The sequence below is a fragment of the Cololabis saira genome, chromosome 6, assembly GCF_033807715.1.
Source record: "Cololabis saira isolate AMF1-May2022 chromosome 6, fColSai1.1, whole genome shotgun sequence".
In the NCBI taxonomy this organism is placed as follows: domain Eukaryota; kingdom Metazoa; phylum Chordata; class Actinopteri; order Beloniformes; family Belonidae; genus Cololabis; species Cololabis saira.
Genome location: NC_084592.1, coordinates 43,958,956 through 43,981,185, shown reverse-complemented (window position 1 = coordinate 43,981,185; position 22,230 = coordinate 43,958,956). Strand labels below are relative to the sequence as shown.

The 22,230-nt window shown below is 40.7% G+C and overlaps 1 protein-coding gene across 1 annotated transcript in view; it reads right to left on the bottom strand.

Moving 5' to 3' along the window:
- LOC133446219 (parapinopsin-like) overlaps positions 1–22,230 on the bottom strand; it is a 98,001-nt gene that overhangs the window by 48,259 nt on the left and 27,512 nt on the right. Inside the window, exon 2 of the mRNA XM_061724172.1 lies at positions 12,574–12,899. Within this exon, the coding sequence (XP_061580156.1) occupies positions 12,574–12,899 (326 nt within the window). The remainder of the gene's footprint in view (positions 1–12,573; positions 12,900–22,230) is intronic.

Here is a 22,230-nt window from a genome sequence, read left to right as displayed (position 1 = left end):
TCCTTCGTTACCTTACTTAAGTAGAAATTTTGGTTATCTATACTTCACTGGAGTAATTATTTTTCAGACGACTTTTAACTTTTACTTTTAACTTTTACATTTTCACGCAATTATCTGTACTTTTTACTCCTTACATTTTAAAAACAGCCTCGTTACTCTATTTCATTTCGGCCTTTAAATAAAACTATCCAGTTAAATTGCTCCATCCGGATAGAGTGAATTTGGTTGTGGTTGTTTCAGATGTTCTTGTCCAGTTTTGTTCTTACATCCGTTCCCTCAGATTCCTGCAACTAAACTTGGATGTACATTCCAATAAAGGTTAGGATAAATGATAACATGAACATGAAGTTTGACTTTTTGCACCATTACAATACTTATAGGCAACTAGTCATCATATCTCCTGCTCTCTGAAACACATGTTAATGCTCAATAGTACACATATATGGTTCTTTAATATATTTGCATTATACTAAGATACATTCATTTTCAATGGCTTTTGTCCTTAATGGCTTTTTTCCCCCTTACATTACTTTTACTTTTATACTTTAAGTAGTTTTGAAACCAGTACTTTTATACTTTTACTTGAGTAAAAAACTTGAGTTGATACTTCAACTTCTACAGGAGTATTTTTAAACTCTAGTATCTATACTTCTACCTGAGTAATGAATGTGAATACTGAAGACACCTCTGCTATATAGTTAATTTCAATGTTAAATCATCAATTTCAGTTTAATTAAAGGGAACTTTTGCTGCACGGTTGACGCGAGCGTCTGGCTGCTGCACACAACTTCCTCCTGGGACGCATCCAGCCCGACCTGCAGCCAGTCACAACGGCCTGTTAGTAAAACTAACATTAAAATGTGTGTGACTGTGTTCTGTCAGGTCTTTGTATTCCGGCTCAGAAGTCAAAATAGCGCCATGGACTAAAAGGGATGGCGGTTAGCCGCTGGCTGCACCCTCCACCGAGTTAAAAAGCTCTACAGTAATCCCTCGCTATAACGCCGTTCACCTTTCACCGTCTCACTGCTGCACGGATTTGCATTGTGCATCGTGTTCTGCATTCTGATTGGCTAAACAGTCTCCCTGCTTCTTCACTTCCTGTGTGTCAATAACGTTTAATATGTACTGTACACAGAACTGGAGTTGAGGGGGGATGAGGGGGGATGGGCATCCCCCCCTGAAATAAAACAGTCCAAATCATCCCCCCTGTAAAACTGACATCCCCCTTTCCATCCCTTATGTCATTTCATCAATGAATGTGGTTTTACTGCTATTTCAACATTTAGTCATCACCAGAAAAATAACACCAGAAAAATAACTTATTTGACCATTTTCACCTGTTTCAAGTAAATTTTCACTTGAAATAAGTAGAAAAATCTGCGAGTGGGACAAGATTTATCTTCTTATTACAAGCAAAAAAATCTTGTTCCACTGGCAGATTTTTCTACTTATTTTAAGTGAAAATCTACTTGAAAAAGGTGAAAATTGTTGTTTTTTCCAGTGATGAGTCTTGTTTTAAATGTAATGAGATTCTTTTACTAAAATGAGACATTTTAACTAGAAATAAGACAAATATTCTTGTTAAGATTGTGAGTTTTTGCAGTGATCCATTTTACTTATCCTGTGAAGGACAGAGTCATATTGATAAGTTCAGAAAAGTGTTTTTTTATTGTTGTGTTTTGATGTATTTGATGTAAGCCCAGTGGATATTTAAAGCTTACAGAAGGCTGCATTTAACTGCTGCTATGTCATTCCTGCAGTATTTCTGCAGGTGTTTTGGTCACTGCTATTATTTGTAATATATTATATTATTTGTAATCAGCACAAATTATCTGTCCCCATATGATCAAATCCACCATCCCCCCTGGTTCTTTTTACAACTCGAGTACTGACTGTACATGTACGTAAAACAGCTTGCCAAAATTAAGTTTGCAAATTTTCTCCAAAACCCATAATGGCCGGGTTTCCCAGATCCAACCTCTCTTAAGGATTTAAGAGAGGTTCAAAGAAGGTTTGAACTAAGAGAGAATCCTAAGATACGGGTGTTTCCCAGATGACTTCTTAACACCGTCCTTTAGTTTCGCTCTTTCAGACGCTCTTTGGAGCAGCTGTACGGTTCTGAAACCAAATGAATCGATGCCAGGCAAATCGATCACCGATCACTATCAGCGCATTTTCACACGCAGCACTGCTGCCTAACGCACTAATTCACTGCTGCCTGTGCGTTATAATAAAAAATTAAGATGATAAATATAATTCAATGACCCTTTTTCATCCAAACGGTGTGTTACTCCGTTATTTCTGGCTACAGTGAGGCTTTTTTTCCCCACACACGGAGACCGGGAGTAAACGGGGTGGGCGTGTGTGTGCGTTCAAAAACATGAGCCAAGAGAAGGCGAGTTTCGCAAATCGCAACGTGGAATTACAGCAAACCCTGGTTTTTCGCAGGGGTTATGTTCCAAAAAGAACCCGTGATAAGTGAAATTATTTTTACAATTATAGAGGGCTTCAGATTGCAGAGATCATCCCCGCCTCGCACGTATTCCTCCTCTTCTGAATGCATCCCGACTCCGGCAGGTGGGTTTTTTCAAGAGAAGAAAATAGTTATGGGTCGTTGTCTTCGCTCTTTTTTCTTCTGGGCAAAAAGATTCTTTAATATAAACCGACACCATTGATTATATTTGAGACTGTATGAACGATTCATCAAAGGATTCCGTTCTTCAGCTGCTGCTTCCCTGTCATCACATAGGGGCTCGGGCTCGGGCATGGCGCAGGTGTCCCGGCTGCCTGGACAGCGCGGTCCGACTGCACGTCCAGGGGACTGAAGTGCTGACGCACGAATGCGTTCATATAAACAGTTCTGCTTCGCGCACGGTGACGCGGTTGATTTGCAGCGAGAACATGCTGTATAGCAGCCAAATTATCAAATAAATGATATTCATGATGATCGTTTTATTTGTGCGCATAAAGCATATACAGGAACACACTTGTTATTCCTTATTTTTCTTTTTTTTCCCCTTTGCTGTCACCAATAAATGCTAAACAATATAAATCTAAAGTATAAAATAAATCAAAATTTGTGCGGGGTGCATTGTTTTAATATCTCATTGCTTGGTGTGATATTGATTTGCCTGACGCGGCTGGATCTGTGAGTCTTTGTTCACTAAGATGGTTGTAAAGACTGGGTCAGCAGCATCTTTCATTTCCTTCTTAATGAAAGAGATACTTAAGCTAAGAGCAACTCTGGGAAACGCGATTTTCTTTCACAGGCTCCTTAAGAAGGTTTGAAAGAAGTCTTTCGCTGTTAAGAACTACTTAACTGATCTGGGAAACCCGGCCAATGTCGACAAAATGTTCTGCACCGATTCTTCTGTTCAAATCCAATTACTCGGGTCGCGATGGGGCGGTGCTGATCTCCGCAATTTGAACCCTTGTATAATAATTGTAAAAAAAAAAAAAAGGTTACTACTTCACGGATTTCACCTGTCACTTTATATTCTCAACATTTATAACATAAATATTTATCAGACATGTGTTTTTATTTATAAGGTCTTAAAGGAGGAAAGCGTTCCTGCTCACCTCAAAGTTTATTTCACTACAAACTCTCCGGTCCAGACTGATGCAACCCGTCGAGCGTTAGATCTGCATCCTCCAAAATGTGTTACAACCAGGGGTAAATATGCAATACGGTACAGGGGGGTCAAACTATGGAATAATATTCCCATTTGGCAAAAAAATGCTTCTCTGTACGAAGTTTTAAATGATGTCTGAAACACCACTTAATTTTAGTTTTGTAAATGGAACTGCTCTGGCATAAGTAATGGATGTACAGACACATTTTATCGTCTTGTGTAATCTCCTTCAAATTATTTTTTGTTTGTGTTCAATTGGTTTGTTATTTAGTCGTTTATTTTTAGTTTTTTTCTTAATTATTAAATTGTACTCTTTATCGTTATTCATATATCCGATCATTTTTCTTTTGAGTAAATTCGTTGTAATTTTAATTTATTTCTATCATCTATACATTTCTAACTACTCATTTGTATATTTTGTTTTTATAAGTATGATATTAAATTTTATGTTAACTATAGGTGGAGGCACCTGATAAGCTCTTTGAGTTTTCGCCTCTTCCTGCACTTTAATTTGTAAAGTTGTTACTTTTTGTAATGTTTAACTGTGCAAATAAATAAATCTAAATCTAAATCTGTCACGGATTCTTTTTGGAACATAACCCCCGCGAAAAACGAGGGATTACTGTACATCCATAATTATACGTGCAATCTTTTATTTGCTTCGCATAACTTCTAATCTAGCTACGGACACCAAAACTGTTTTGTACCGTGGCCGAGACCCGCCATTGCTGAAAATAAAAGTATTGCTGCAAACAGAAACAAACGCCATTGCAAATAAAATAAACACTGCAAATAAAAACAAACGCAGCTGCAAATAACATAAACGCTTAGCAAATAAAATAAACGCTGCAAACAAAAAGAAACGCTGAAATATAAAGAAACCCCGCTGCAAATAAAATAAAAAAACAACGCAAATAAAAAATCCACAACGGAAGTGAAATACCGGGGACTATTTTTGCTGATGCACCGGTGTTTTTGTACGTGAGAGGAGAAGAAGAAGATGAAAAAAATTTCACATAGCGACGTTGAACATTAACCTTTTCACTTATTTTCTCGTTGGTTGTTCTTCTTATTCCTCGCTCTTCTTATTTCTTCCTTTTCATTTACGTCCTCTTCGTCTTCTTCTTCTCCTCTCACGTAAAAAACACCGGTGCATCAGCAAAAATAGTCCCCGGTAATTCACTTCTGTTGTGGCTTTTTTATTTGCGTCGTTTATTATTTTATTTGATGCGGGGTTTCTTTATATTTGCAGCGTTTCTTTTATTTGCAGCAGTGTTTGTTTTTATTTGCAGCATTTATTTTATTTGCAAAGCGTTTATTTTATTTGCAGCAGCGTTTGTTATTATTTGCAGCGTTTATTTTATTTGCAAAGCGTTTATTTTATTTGCAGCGGCGTTTGTTTCTGTTTCCAGCGTTACTTTTATTTTCAGCAATGGCGGGTCTCGGCCACCGTAGTTTTGTACCAGTCACTGTTTGATTCTCCCCCTAGTGGTCAGTTAAAGAGCTGCAGGGTCCCACTCAGCTCCTAGTGGTCGCTTTGGGAACTGCAACTTTTCCTAGTTCTTCATTATTATCTTGGAGAACACGATGATGTCATCACGTCAGGGTGTGCGGACGAACCGAATGAACCAATGGCTGATTAGATTAGACCACGATTAGATTACAACTCTGACTTGAGTGGAAAGTAAAACTTAGCTCATAAAGAGTTGCTGTTTGAAATGACGTCACGTTAACAGATGGGGCTGGATGTGTGTTGTGGAGGCAGTTGCTCTGTCGTCTTACTGTAACTGCATGTTATCAGAGCATCTTTGACCGGGACGGCGTGCCGGCTGCTCTGGTCGCCTCTAACCTCGGAAACCTCGGATCAGGAACCAGCTCTGCCGAGTACGAGGCCGACAAGCACCAGTGCTTTAGTTGGTATTAGAGCAGGGATATTCAACTAGATTATTCAGGGGGCCACACTGCGTGCACGCACAAAGCACGCAGGCGGAACATTTGGGGGTTTTCAAAATGTATTTTGCACTCAAAGACGAAGATTTATGTATAAATAATACATTTGTGCTCAGGAATAAGCAGGAGAATATATCTGTCTAGTTTACATATGAATTATGTATTAATTGTCTCCAGATTTAGTCATTGTGAATGTTAAATATAATATTCAGATAAAGAAATATTATTTTAAATGCAAGTTAATTTTGAAACCATGCATTGTGCAAACTTAATGAAGTTGATATTGACCTACTTTTAATAAAACACGCCATAATGACAAAGCACCACTTTCCACCAAGATTTCCTTATTTGAATATTATATTAAGCATTTAGCACAAGCATTTCAGTCCATAGTAGCCAGTTTGATGTTATAAATAAGCAACCAAAATATTAACCATAAGCTCCTTTATTTATGACACATCTGTGCATTATATCAGCAAAACAAAACAATCGCATTAAATTATAGGAGGCTTAGAAGTTCATCTGAAATGCAAAGTCCTCATTTAGAGATTCAAATGAAAAACATTTCAGGCCAATCCTAGAAGCCTAATGATGTAAACAAGTCCTCTATAAACGGAGGTTAATAACAAATAATGTGACAAACATTATCACTGTGCAACACTGGCAAAAAATCTGAAGTAGTAAAAAACATCTCCAACAGAGATTAACATGTACAAACACTGTCCAATGAATCATTAACCAACTGAAAAGGCTACCAAGCATCTGAAACTTTTATTGATTAACAAAATCCGATATATAATCCATGTTAGTTTCGCTTACTTTGTCACTTCCGGCCGGAAGTGACGCCGTCCGCCGACGATCGGGACAACACTAACTACTTTCCCCCCCTTTTTAAAGTATGACCAGCTCCTGGTGGGCAGCAACTGGCCCACGGGCCGCCAGTTGAATATCCCTGTATTAGACTGACACCAGCAATTAGGAATGCATCAACGTGCACGTCCAACTGGTCACAACAGCATCAGAAGCTCAAACTTAAACACATGCAGGGATGTGACCAGAGTCTATTTTATCTTTGCATAAAATTGATTAATTGTGCGTATGTTGTATATTTATTGTTTACTCCACCTATAAACTTCCAGCGTTTAACAGTTATTGCTGATATGCAGAACAATATTCATTAATGTCCTTCAACTATTGCACATAAATATAATTATTCTCTTTCCATTACGCTGGAGAAGGTGATTTATGTCAAAAGTGTGTCTCCACTTGCTGCCGCATTCTAGAACATTAAAGGAGTAATGTGTATGATTGTAGGTTTAAATATCCCAAAATAACCCAGAAACAGGATGTAGAAGAAATAAATGCAGTCGTGTTACCAAGATGAAGACTATGTGAGATATAAACAACTAGCTTTGGTCCGTCCAGTCTTGCAGTGCCAGTTACTGCCAGGTGTGGCGGTAGTGAGCAACGTAGCGGCCTCTGTGCAACACAATGACACGAAAAAGTCCCACCGTTTGTTGGCGTACTGACATCCACTGCCAATCCAGGAAACAGGAACACACGGAGGCACACATCAAGCACTGGAAATCTGCAACAAAAACCACAAACGAAACACAAAACCGACACGGAGCCGACCAAAACACGAGCAGCAATCGACCCAAATCTCGAGATCTGAATACGGTCTGAGCTAAGCTACCGCTAACTAACTCCAAAAACTACAGAGCAAGCGTGCAGGTGAACAAGCCAGTGTATATATCTATGTGTGTGTATGCGTGTATGTATATGACTATGTGTGTGTGTGTGTGTGTGTGTGTGTGTGTGTGTGTGTGTGTGCGTGCATGTATATGTATACGTGCGTGTGTATGTACATGGGTGTGGCTATTTGTGTGTGTATGTGTGTATGTATTTGTGTGTGTGTGTGTACGTATATGTTTGTGTGGCTGTGTGTGTGTATGTGTAGCTATGTGTGCGTATGTGTACATGTATGAATACCCCAGGCCCGAGCATCGGGTGGAACGCGGGTGATGTGGGCCCCCGTCCCGACCCTGGTGTTGAGTGCATGTGATTAATGCCATAAAAACAGGGAGGGGGAGGGCCAAGTATCGATTTGACACTGACCCCCCCCCCCTCCCGAACTACGTGTCATTGTCAAATGTATTTATTAAGTGTTGAATGTGCAGTGTCTACAGTGCTGTTAAAACCGTAAGGCGGGGAGTGCCGGGCCACGCGGGACAATGCCCCCCCACGACCCGGACCCCCCGCCCCTTCGCCTATGTGCGTATGAATCGTGTAGGGGGGGAAGGAGGGGGAGAGGAGGCCGAAGCCAGGAAGCAGGACCAGCAGAGCCGGCCCTGGTAAGACACCCACGTTCCCCCACCGGCCATCCAGTAGACGGGGGCCGGCCCTCCGAGCCGGGCCAGGGCCACACCGTACCTCCACGTTTTACCATCATCATTTCCAGTTAACTCTGATTCGCTAGTCGAGGGTTAGCTCTCCACTAATCAGATTGGTCATAACGACCAACGGATAGCGGACGATTCTACATGTCGAATCGGCTGAAATGAGTTTACCGATTATCGGGTTGGTGTGTCCCAGCCTTCAGACATCCACAGTAGTCTAATGGCGCTTTTCCACTAGTACCTACTCAGCGCGCTTCTACCCGCCACGCCCCCATCTTGCGCTTTTCCAGTACGGGCCGAGGCGGGTGGAGCCGGGCCAAGCAGACACTTTTTCTGTATCTTTTCTGCCGAGGTTCTAAGCGTGCTGAGCCGGCACTATATCTGACGTTACCACACTACAGGCCACTGATTGGTCGGGGGGCGGGGCCGTCAGACGTTTGAATCAGGAAGCGGGAGTCAGAGCGAGAACGACTGGCGGCTCGCGGCGATTTTATTATACAGCGCAAACGTCTGTTAGGTGATCCAACTCTGAGGTGCAGATGTTCATAAGCCTGGTGGCTGACGAGAGAATTAAAAAGGGATCTAGACGGGTGATAAGGAACGACCAGATCCACCAGGCCCCTGTTTCTTCTCAGCCGTTGGCGGCTTCAGCTGATTTTCTCCTCTGCGCCGACACGAACAAAGCGGTTGCGCAATCGAGTACGTCACAGCAGCTTCACCCAACCTGCCCACTTCTCACCTGGCTGTGGAAAAACAAACGAGGACAAAGCGGGTGGAGGCGGGATGATGCGTGACGAGCCGTACCGAGGCGAGTCGGGCTGAGTAGGTACTACTGGAAAAGCGCCATAAGAACAGGTGGACGATAATCAGTTGTTTGTAGTTTGCAAATAATGCCACTAGATGTCACTGCATCCTACCACCAGTTCACACACCAGTTCATATATGTACGTGTTCTTCCATCTCGGAGTACAGCTGAACTTGACCAGACTGCGTTCATCCTTTTGTCGTTTATATTTTTATTTGCCTTTTTCTTTGATTTCCTCCCTCTCTCTCTCCCTGGCAACCTGAGCAGCGCCGTACGTGAAAGCACTGCAGATCAGAGCACGTACCTGTGTGAATAACAACAATAACAGCAGCGCAGAACTCTTGTGATTGAAAAATCGTTGGAAATCCTTTGAAAATCTGTGCTCGTGGTTTCCAAATCAGTGGGAAGGGAAAGAAAAACACACAAACTGACATCCTGCGTGTCCCTCCGATGACAAATCCATATGCAGGAGTTACGAGACCGAGCCTTCACGGATGTCTCTTTTCCTCCTCTGAGTGTTTGAGCTCGGCCGTTGCCCTGAGTCTGACCAGAGATCAAAGGCGTCACAAACTCACATAAAGCTCTGACCCTTTTACCGCTCTGAGTCCTGAGCCTGTGGCCCTGCAGCTTCACAGGGTTCTGCTATGATAAGCATCTGATCCTGCCCTCGTGGAGGAGATACAGTCTGCAGCAGAGAGGGATGTACACGAGAGTCCAGTTACGAACCGTTGGAGGAAGTCAAGCTGTACCAGGCTACGGAAAAACAGCACTGTGGGAGGGTTGAAACCAGGAAACACGTGCAGGATACCTGGTTTATTTACTACTAATATACCATCGAGTAAAATACAAACTGTTGTAGCTTCCTCTCTTATGGTGCTTATATTTTGGCTTGTAAATGTTGGTGTTTTAAATCTGACCACATGTTATTTCTTAAGAAAAAAAATCCTATCGCACTTATACGGTGGCTGACAAGGGCCAAACGCACTGCAACGGCCTAATGCGTCTCAGTTAAGGAAAACGGCTTCAAGTACAGAATTGATTCAAATTCACAAACTCAAAACGAGGTACAAAAAGAGGAACGTGGTGCAAATGAAAAAATGTGCTGCAAAAAACCAAGACAAATGCAGCATCATCAAACGTGCTGCAAATAGAGAAACGATGCAAAGCACAAAACAATATAAAACAATAAACCATCTTCAAAAGAAAAACGCTTCATAACCGGTTACCAACGTAGCTCGGCTAAGCGTGGGTTGGTATACATGCTGGAATAACTTGGATTAGGACACATTATCTGGCATTAAAAGCTCGATCTCAAGAGCTTCAAAAATAGAGAAACATATTTTCTCATCAACAAAACATATTTTTAAATTTTCAAGTAACAAAATAACATATTTTAACTATTTTTCAGATTTTTTCAATTATTTTATTGTCTGAAAAATGGTTCAAATATGTTATTTTGTTATTTGAAAAATTTTACATTTGTTTTGTTCATTTATTTTTCTATATTTTTCTTATTTTTGTGAGGAGGGATATATATTGTTTTTCGGCACTACCTTGTTCTTTATAGCTGATATAACATGAATTACTCCTATGTGGGATCAATAAAGTTCTTATTTTTGCCATCTGAGAAAATTAAATATATTATATTTGGTGCCTAACTGTTTCCCAAGTATATTAGTGCGTGTGTGAATGAATAAATGAGACGTAAAACGTACATTTCTTTGTAGAAAAGCGTTTTATAAAAATAAGTCCATTTACTTGTATTAGTTTAGAGTGCAGTCTTGAACATCCAATATGGCGGCAACGCTGACGTATCGCAGCAGCAGGAAAAACCACTCGATGCGGCGTCTACGTATATGTCTATGATGGAGAGCCTCCCACGTAGCCGCGTACCCTACGACGTAGGCTCTGGGTTGATTTAACGCAGAACCATAATTCAGCCTTAAGGTGTAAACATGGCTTTCAAAAATTAGATATCGGTCGGATTAAGGCAACAATTCGACTTCCTGTTGGTGCATGTATACGTACTGACTGTCTAAATGAAGACTTTAGATGGAGGAGCATTTAATTTCCACTCAGTTTTTGGTACCACATCACCAAACGGTCTCCGGCGTGTTCAGTTGGACTAGGGCTGCAACTAACGACTATTTTAATAGTCGACTAGGCACCGACTATTGAAATGATTAGTCGACTAATTGGATAATTAGTAATTCTTTTTTAATTTAGTATGAGGTTGCTTTAATTTTGTGGCAAATGATAATAAACATCAGAAAGATGGCACTAGAGCCCTGCTATAGCGGGACTGTTTTCTACATCCTGCTTCCGCCCGCACCTGCAAAACTCTGAGAATTAAAGCCCGCACGGCGCACAATAATAGAGATGCATTGATTTAGTGTCTTCTCCCGTCCAGCAAGAGAAATGTCCGAGACAAATCTATCTGATTTAATGTTAACATGATAATTGTGGAGCTTGATGGATAATTGACAGTTCATAGATCACCTGACTGAAAGTTAGATGCAAATCCATCATTGTCATCACACAAGCTTTTTCGCCTTTCGCGCTGCATCAATCATGTGATTGAGGTTATAGCAACGAGAGTAGCTGTGAGTGACTCAAATAATACTAATAAATAACATAAAATAAACAAAGTTAACGAATGGAACGAATTAATTTAACAAATGAAAATGGGCTTAATATCTTACCAACGCGAGTCCGTTTCGTTTAACACTCCGACGTGCTTTCTCTTCAAATGCATTACCGACGTGCTCCTGTGATAAGCAACGTCGGCTTTGCAAACCCTGCAAGTCATCTTTTTATTCGCCGTATTGAGGCTAAAAGGCTCCCAAACTTTTGAAGTTTTATTACCTGCAGCTGCTGAGAACAGTGCCGTCAATTCAGTGGAAGCTAAGATATGGCAAGGTTACGAGTCCCAGAACTTAACTAGAGTATCAATAAACACGTCCAGCAAATACTCATCACAGAAGTCTATGTAGCTGATCTGTGTGGTCAAGAAAACTGGAACTTTTTCAAATGCAGTCTCGCTCACTGCAAAAACTCAACATCTTACCAGGAATATTTGTCTTATTTCTAGTTAAAATGTCTCATTTTTAGTCAAAAAGTCTCATTACACTTAAAACAAGAGTCATCACCAGAAAAATAACTTATTTGACAATTTTCACCTGTTTCAAGTATATTTTCACTTGAAATAAGTAGAAAAATCTACCAGTGGAACAAGATTTATCTTCTTATTACAAGCAAAACAATCTTGTTCCACTGGCAGATTTTTCTACTAATTTCAAGTGAAAATCTACTTGAAACAGGTGAAAATGGTTGTTTTTGAGTCTTGTCTTAAATGTAATGAGATTTTTTTTGACTAAAAAGACATTTTAACTAGAAATAAGACAAAGTTTTTGAGTTTTTGCAGTTTAAAATAACTAGTGAAATCGATCATGTTGTTCTGATTTGCATTTGTAGTTATTCTATATGTATTAAGTAATAGAATAATCAATACAAATAGACACAGACTAATTCCCTAAATGAATTTAAAAAACAAACATTTACATTTTTCCTTGAAGCCAAGGTGTGGCGGCTGCCGTACCCAACTGACGCCCCTGGCTGAGAAGCTATTGTGCTGCACGACTCTCGGGAGAGCTTGTATTGAAGTGAGACCTCACTGGAAAAACACGTCTGGCGACAATTGTCGACAATGGAATTCATAGTCGCCAATTTTGATTATCGATTTTTGTCGACAACGTGGACGAATGGTTGCAGCCCTAAGGTGGAGTACCTGTTTGACGGCCCAGAGCAGTCGGCTGTAGCAGTAGATCATCACCAGGACGGGCAGGCCCAGGCAGAAGATGAAGAGGCAGATGATGTAGGCGTGCGACTGGGGCGTGTTAGCGGTCCAGGACACGGAGCAGCTGGTTCCCGCCCCCTCCACGCCGTAGCTGCTCCAGCCCAGCAGGGGGGGCACCGTCCAGAACAGGGAGTAGAGCCAGGAGCCGCCCACGGCCAGCAGGGGCTTACGGTAGTCCAGGCCGCCCTTGTTGTACACGGTCAGGGTGCTGTAGCGGTCGTAGGAGAGGATCACCAGCGAGATCAGCGACACGATACCTGGGGAACACACACAGGTGGAGGTGTGTGTAAACCTTCGTTAACAGAACCATAATTCTTAAAAACCTAATTCTGTAAAAACCAGCACAGGAAATTGCAAAGCAGCATTTTGCAACTTCCTGTTTTGGGTTTTCAGGTGGAGGAGACGGTGACACACGAGCTGTTGGCTGGAGGCCTCTAACCCATCCATCTATTCATCCATCCATCCAACCATCCATCCATCATCCATACATCCATCCATCCATCCATCCATCCATCCATCCATCATCCATACATCCATCCATCCATCCATCCATCCATCCATAATCCATCCATCCATCCATCCATCCATCCATCCATCCATCATCCATACATCCATCCATCCATCCATCCATCCATCCATCCATCCATCCATAATCCATCCATCCATCCATCCATCCATCCATCCATCCATCCATCATCCATACATCCATCCATCCATCCATCCATCCATCATCCATCCATCCATCCATCCATCCATCATCCATACATCCATCCATCCATCCATCCATCATCCATCCATTCATCCATCCATCCATCCATCCATCCATCCATCATCCATCCATCCATCCATCCATCCATCCATCCATCCATCCATCCATCATCCATACATCCATCCATCCATCTATCCATCCATCCATTTATCCATCCATCCATCCAAGCAGGGGTAAAACCTGGGCAGGTTTCCTATGGGCTCAAATTAATGCGTAATGCGTAAAGTATTTTGTATCTCTAAATAAACTTTGTACTTATAGAAATATTTTGTGCGTGTGCAAAAAATATTTGTTCTTGCAAAAAATATTTGTACTTGTAAAAATATTTTGTGCGTGTGCAAAAAATATTTGTTCTTGCAAAAAATATTTGTACTTGTAGAAATATTTTGTGCGTGTGAAAAAAATATTTGCACTTGCAAAACATATTTGTACTTCTAGATACAAAGCTACAAACTTTTTTTTACAAAAGCTACAAACTTTTTTTACAAAAGCTACAAACTTTTTTTACAACTACGAGTTTTGGCACTGGTTTGACGTACCAAAACTAAAAGCCAATCAGCGATCTTTGGCACGGGTTTTAAAGCGTTTCTGGAGAGCCAATCAGATCATTGCATCGCCTACTGACGTCGCCGCCATATTGGATGTTCAAGACTGCGCTGTAAACTAATACAAGTAAATGGACTTATTTTCATAAAGCGCCTTTCTACAAAGAAATTTACCTTTTACGTCTCATTTATTCATTCAAACACGCACTAATATACTTGGGAAACAGTTAGGCACCAAATATAATATATTTATTTTTCTCAGACGGCAAAAATAAGAACTTTATTGATCCCACATAGGAGTAATTCATGTTATATCAGCTATAGAGAACAAGGTAGTGCCGAAAAACAATATATATCCCCCCTCACAAAAATAAGAATATTTTGCACACGCACAAAATATTTTTACAAGTACAAATATTTTTTGCAAGTACAAATATTTTTTGCACACGCACAAAATATTTCTATAAGTACAAAGTTTATTTAGAGATACAAAATACTTATGGCATTAATTTGAGCCCATAGTTTCCAGTCTATTGTAGATCACTGGGACCAACACGTGTCACCGCCCCCGTCCCTGAATCTGTACCACAATAAATGAAGAAAGCTGCATCTAATGAAGTGTCTTGTTTAGTTTAGTTTATCTTTAGTTTAGTTTCGTTTATTTCGGTCATGACATCCCAAAAAAAAAGAATAAAAATGACAACAAGAAAACGAATACACTCGTTCAAAGAAAACATTACAAAAAAGTTTCCAATATACAAATAACATCTAGACTGAAAAAGGTGTAGCTGAAGCAAAGCTTATTATTTGCCTACCCTCAAAAAGATTAATTAAAGTAATGAAATAAAAGCAAGAAGTAAGAGAAAAGACTGCCAGTAAAACAAATTGCCTCCATGGGGATAACAAAGATTCCTCAAGAAATAAAAAAAAATATAAAAATAAAGGTGCAGTCTACATGTTTCCTTCATCCTTAAAAAATCAAATCAAATCACCAAATAAATAAATACCCAACTCAACATAGCAGCATCACCACTCATTAATTTGATATAAAGAAATCATCCTTCTTCTCAATGTTTTTTTTAAATAAGGTTAAGGTTCTACATAATTTCAAATCCCTCTCTAATTTATTCCATACATCCACCACTGCCACTGTAGCATCTCAGTTTGGTGTTGGTTCTGATTGTTCTGATTCTGAATTTGATTTGATTTGTGAATGGAAGCACCAAACATTTGTGTGATGAGGCAGCCCGCCTCGTTAACTAGTGGTGTAAATCCTCACGAGGAATCAGAGTCAGATAAAAACAGAGTTTCAGCCCAGTCGATCCTCCCTGAGCGTGAGCTCGCTCATACAGATGTGTCTACACGGTTACGGTCTGACAACGTTTGATTCCTGGCTGCTTCATTTATTTAACCCTCGTACTGTCTAATTCTCCTTCCTTCTTCCCTTCCTTCTTCCCTTCCTTCCTTCCTTCCTTCCTTCCTTCCTTCCTTCCTTCCTTCCTTCCTTCCTTCCTTCCTTCCTTCCTTCCTTCCTTCCTTCCTTCCTTCCTTCTTTCTTTCTTTTCTCCCTTCCTTCCTTCCTTCTGTTTTCCCTTCCTTCTTTCCTCCTGCTCTCTCCTTCCTTCTTCCCTTCCTCTTTCCTCCCTTCCTTCCTTCTTTCCTTGTTTCCTTCCTTCCTTCCTTCCTTCCTTCCTTCCTTCCTTCCTTCCTTCCTTCCTTCCTTCCTTCCTTCCTTCCTTCCTTCCTTCATTCCTTGTTTTCTTCCTTCATTCCTTGTTTTCTTCCTTCCTTCCTTCCTTCCTTCCTTCCTTCCTTCCTTCCTTCCTTCCTCGCTTCCTTCTTTTTTCCCTTCCTTCCTTCCTTCCTTCCTTCCTTCCTTCCTTCCTTCCTTCCTTCCTTCCTCTCTTCCTTCCTTCTTTCATCCCTTCCTTCTTTTCTCCCCTCCTTCCTTATATCCTTGTTTTCTCCCATCATTCCTTCCTTCCTTCCTTCCTTCCTTCCTTCCTTCCTTCCTTTCTTCTTCCCTTCCTCTTTTCTCCCTTCTTTCATTATTTTCTCCCTTCCTTTTTTCATCCCTTCCTTCCTTCCTTCCTTCCTCGCTTCCTTCTTTTTTCCCTTCCTTCCTTCTTTCCTCCTGCTCTATCCTTCCTTCCTTCCTTCCTCCCTCTCTCCCTTCCTTCTTTCCCTTCCTTCTTTCCTTCCTTCCTTCCTTCCTTCCTTCCTTCTTTCATCCCTTCCTTCTTTTCTCCCCTCCTTCCTTCTTCCCTTGTTTTCTCCCATCATTCCTTCCTTCCTTCCTTCTTTTCTCTGTTCCCTTCTTCCTTCCTTGTTTTCTTCCTTCCTTCCTTCTTTTTCCCTTCCTTCCTTCCTTCTTTTCTCCGTTCCTTTCTTCTTACCTTGTTTTCTTTCTTTCTTCCTTCTTTCCTCCCTTCCTTATTTTCTCCCTTCATTCCTTCCTTCTTTCTTTCCTTCTTTTCATTCTTCCTTCCTTCTTTCCTCCCTTTTTCTCTTCCTCCTTCCTTGACCAGAAGAAAGCACAAGGGGTTAAAAGCAGCTACCAGGAGACACCTCTCACAAGGAGGAGAGAAGCTGGAGTTTTCTGATTCTGCATCCCGGTCTCGTCTCCTGCACCCAGCACTCTGCACGTCCGTGGCTCCGGGAGCAGCTGGCCGGGTCACTTAAAGCTTAATGTCAGCGTTTCATTCAGCCTTGATCCTGCAGGAAAACCCCAGTGTGCGTGTTTGAAACCACTGAACACCCCGCCCACGTCAGAGGTGCAACATTTCACACGCATGTCAACAAGTCGGCGCGTCAAAGCAGCTGCCACGTCCGTGAAACAGTGAAAAAAGGGATTTTCACGGTGCAGGAACAGAGGATGAGGATGTGGAGAAAACTGCTGGTGGAGGAACAACCGGCATTAAAATTCACTCTATATCAAAAGAAGTAAGGGCCAATCCCAATACACCCCCTACTTTCTACCACTACCCCTAAAAAAGAAGCCACAGATTTTAGGGCACTTGAAATCTTCCCAGGGGTCTGTCCCAATACTCCCACTTCCCCTACTTTTCAGCACCACCCCTAAATTTTGCTGCTACGTCACTGCGTGGTTTACGTTCGGGTACGTAAGCGACTGCGTAGTTACGTTTGCACATACGTCACACCATTTCAGGAAGCCCAGAGCTAAAAGATGTTTTAATTTTAGCTGTAGCGCTGTTAATATGCCACTTTATTAAGTTTTAATATTTTTTCAGGCGTAAAAGTAACCGTTAAGATCCCCAACCTGGGCTCAGTTTATCCAAATAACGCCTGTTAAGAAATTTGATCCGATGTTTTCGGAGATGAGATGAGCCGCCGGCTCAGAGCAGCAGCAGCTCACGGCCGGGTCAACCTGCGCCGTCGTCCCGGGGAGAAACCCGCAGCTCTGTTGAGAATTACCACTGGCTGAAATAAATCCTTTAGGAAGATAAATGTTGGTTTAATAGATGAAATCTAACAGTTGCAGCTACGCCTGTTAAGAAATTTGCTCAGAGAATTTCGGGATCAAAAAATGCCTGCCGGCTCCGGAGCTGATTTATGGTTCCGCGTTAAATCGACGCAGAGCCTACGGCGTAGGGTACGGCGTCGCTGCGTAACCTACGCCGTAGGCTCTGCGTTGGTGTAACGCGGAACCATAAATCAGCCTTTATTCTGGCGAGGTTTGAAAAAGACTTTGCAACAACGGGCAAACGAGTGATTATGTACATTCACTGAGTGAATATTATGAAAGTAAAATATATATTTCTCGCTAGAAATGTAATCAAAACGCATTTTTATGCAGAAACGAACTCAAAATATTGATTTTATTCACAAAAAAATAAGAAATGTCCGCCATGTTTTTTTTTTTTTTATTCAGTCCGCAAATGACGACGAAAAGTATTCTGGGAAATTTTTCTAGCCCTTGGTCAACTAGGGTCTATCTACTTGTATTAGTATCGCAGCAGCGGGCAAGAACACTCGATGCGGCGTCTACGTAAATATGTCTATGGCGGAGCCTACGTGACTGACAACAAGTTCAAGTACGCCAACAAACGGTGGGACTTTTTCGTGTCATTGTGTTTACTGAGGCCGCTACGTTGCTCACTACCGCCACACCTGGCAGTAACCGGTACTGCAAGACTGGACGGACCGAAGCTAGTTGTTTATATCTCACATAAGCTTCATCTTGGTGACACGACTGGCAAACGAGTGATTATGTGCATTCACTGAGTGAATATTATGAAAGTAAAATATATATTTCTCGCTAGAAATGTAATCAAAACGCATTTTTATGCAGAAAGTTTTTTTTTTATTCAGTCCGCAAATGACGACGAAAAGCATTCTGGGAATTTTTTCTGGCCCTAGATCAACTAGTGAGCATCTGAAATCCCTCGCTGTGAAGGGCCAGATTCAAACACACTACCCTCGTTTTCCGCACTCCCCCTAGATGAAAAGAGGAATTGGGACACCACTACCCTCACAGGAACGCGCAAAATTTAGGGGTAGGGCTGAAAAGTACTAGTAGTAGTGGGACAGGGCCTAAATGTTTGTTTGTGTTTTTTTCCTGTTGCACAGATAATAGCGCTCCGGTAGCATCAGTTTCTGTATCTTGTGATGGGTTTAGTCTATTATTTTTCCTCTTAACAGCATCCCCTGCTTCTTTATCTACGTCTGGTTGGAGCTGCAACCCTCCCCCGCGGCAGGCGACCGGCTTCCTCCATCGCCAGGTATCAGCACTGCTGCCGTCCTCACGCTGTTTTCCTTCATTTTAAATCAGTGAGATTAAAGACTATTTACTAAAGTGACTTTACATTTTGTTGGTGCGTTGATTGTCACTGGCGGGGAACAAAACCTGTGACTCATGTGCTAAAGTTATTCCTCTCTAAAGTTTTCTTATTTTACCAACTCTTTAACCCAAGATGATCAATATGGAAGTAAATCTGTCATCGGACTTTGAAAGAAAAAAGTGACTGAATTTATTGAATTTCTACCACTGAATATTTATGCATTGAAATTTTGTATCTGAATGTTTTTCGATGTTAAAATATTCAACTGCAAAAAATTAAACCGCAAAAAATTGAACCTCAAAAAATTAAACTGCAAAAAATCCACAGCAAAAAATTAAACCGCAAGAAAAATTCCTCCTTAACAAATGCAACCTCAAAATATTTAACTGCAAAAAATTCAACTGCAAAAAATTCACCCTCAAAAAATTCAACCGGAAAAAATTCACCCTCAAAAAATTCAACCGGAAAAAAATTCCACTTTAAAAAATGAAACCACAAAAACTTCAACCTCAAAAAATTCAACTGCAAAAAATTAAACTTCAAAAAATTCAATCTAAAAAAATTCAACCTCGAAAAATTCAATCGCAAAAAATTAAACCTCAGCATCCGGGAACCCAAGGAAAAGCAATCAATTCTAGATTCAAGATGGGGAGCGTGCGTCAAGAAAAATTCCACCCTCAAATATTCAACCGCAAAACATTCAATCGCAAAAAATTAAACCGCAAAAAATTAAACCGCAAAAAATTAGACCGCAAAAAATTAGACCGCAAAAAATTCACCCTCAAAAAATTCAACCGCAAAAAAAAATCCACTTTAAAAAATGAAACCACAAAAACTTCAACCTCAAAAAAGTCAACTTCCAAAAATTCAATCTAAAAAAATTAAACTGCAAAAAATTAAACTGCAAAAAATTCAACTTCAAAAAATTCAATCTAAAAAAATTAAATCTCAAAAAATTCAACCTCAAAAAATTCAACCTCAGCATCCGGGAACCCAAGGAAAAACAATCAATTCTAGATTCAAGATCGGGAGCGTGCGTCAAGCAAAAGGAGCGAGCGCGAGTCGCCCCAGGACAACTTGGGCTTGTCGGCTACCATGGTGACCGGATTTTAGCCATGTCAAATAATAACGGGGCTTCGGAGAGTTTTAAATCTTCTTTATGCCATCAGTGTGGTTTCAGTGTGTAAGATTCATTAATAAACAGCTGGCATTTATTATTATTATGTTTTTGGTGGTTTTTTTATGATACAATATAAAATATGACATTGTACTGAGAGCAACCGAACATCATCTCGTTTAACTTCAGCTTAGTTCAATACAGTCTGTTAATGTACGAATGTCAGCCGTGTATTAATGAATCTTACAGAAACAAACCTGATGGCATAAAGAAGAGTTGTGAAGAGACACTATTTTTATCTTGATACGATCGACTCTCTCACCTTTCGCACCAATCGTGGCGAACAATCTCTGAATACATTATTCTGATTCAATTTCAACTGATATCTTCCAACATCAGAGCGAGATCCGTCATAGCAGCGTGGAGAAATGTTGGACTGAAATAAAAAGAAGAATGAAAGAGAAAACAGATTTGGGTCCGTAGGTGGTCAGCTCCCATTGTCTGAGGATTATCTTTACCAGAGTGTGAAAATGAACGGCTTAAAAGAAGACAATGCACGGCAGCCGTTTGCATCTGAAGTTCCACAACATCATTTCTACGCCCCGCGTCTGCAGGAAGGTGGAGATGAGATCTCCTCCTGAATGTTTGAAGCAGGATTCTGTGGGGTTTTGCTTTTTACACGGTAATAACTGGGCTTTCCGCAAAGATTCGTGCTCTGGGTTCATTTTCCTCCATCCGCCTCAGTCGGGGCGAATAAATGTAAATAAAAACCAGCAGCTGTGATTTACTTGTCTGGCACAATCAAACCTAAAGGAGTCATGTTTGATCAAAACAATCCAGGAATCCATAAAAACAACCCTGGGATTATCGGTACAACGTGACGTCCGTGGACTCGGATCGTATCCCGCAGCGAGATTTATCCAGTTAAAGAAAAGCTAGATCTTCTCCTCCATGCACGAACACACGTGTGTGCCCATCCTGGACTTTTTAATCAAAAGAAGCTTTGAGTGAGAAAAAGAAGGCAAATAGACGGATAGCGGCCGCAGGAATATCAATACAGCCCTATATCCTCACGTGGGAGGTAGCTGCGTCACGCTGAATTAAGGTTTGATGCACCGGAGCTGCAGAATAACCGCCTACGAGGGCAGGAAAGGTCAACGGGAAGTCGGGTTGGCAAGTCCCTGAAAAATAAATAAGGGACCCCTCACCGCCGGGGCCGGCCAACCCGATTGCCTTCACCCTTCCTGCAATGGGGAATGATTTTAGCCCCTTTTTTTGTGAGTGAAACGGTTTTTTAACTATTTGACTCGAACCTGAATTGAATTAGATGTACAGGACTGTCTCAGAAAATTTGAATATTGTGATAAAGTTCTTTATTTTCTGTAATGCAATTACAAAAACAAAAATGTCATACATTCTGGATTCATTACAAATCAACTGAAATATTGCAAGCCTTTTATTATTTTAATATTGCTGATCATGGTTTACAGCTTAAGAAAACTCAAATATCCTATCTCAAAAAATTAGAATATTCTGGGAATCTTAATCTTAAACTGTAAGCCGTAATCAGCAATATTAAAATAATAAAAGGCTTGCAATATTTCAGCTGATTTGTAATGAATCCAGAATGTATGACATCTTTGTTTTTTTTTAATTGTGTGATGGGGTTCTTTCCAGAAAAACTCTCCAATCAAAAAAAAAAAAAACTGACAGTCGGATAATATTCAAGTATAATATTATATTTATTTTTTTTGTTGCCGGCCTTCAAGGATGCAAAGGTGCATCTTTTATAATAATGCAAGAAAAAAATACTGCAGTTGAAAAAAACGAAATGAATTGAAAAATGCAAAAAAATAAAATAAAACATTCAAACAGGAAGTTTCTCACAAAGTCAAAGTTTCTACTGAGATGTTGCCTTCTGTACAGCTGATTTAAAAAAAACTCCACATCCCAAGCCAAACCGGCTTCATTTATGCTTTTAACCCCTCCCACTACACCTGGATTAAATCACTGATCCCTCTGTTTGGCAATCAGACTGAATGGGACACAGCTGATGACCATGCGATATGTGGGTGTGTGTGTGTGTGCATGTGCATGTGAGTATACGTGTATGAATGAATAAACATAGGACAACTAAGTGTGCACCCTCAGTTGAGCTACTAAACTGGGAAAAAAAGGATAATGGTGATCATTAATGGTGCTTAAGACAGAAAGGGAGCGGGTAGAAAGTACAGCATGCGTGTATGAGTGTAGTTGTGTGAATGTATGTTTGTGCACTGCCTGCAGTCAGGGGGGGGACCGCACTCAGTGAGGGAGCCGCTCCGTCACAAATTGCATTACAGAAAATAAAGAACT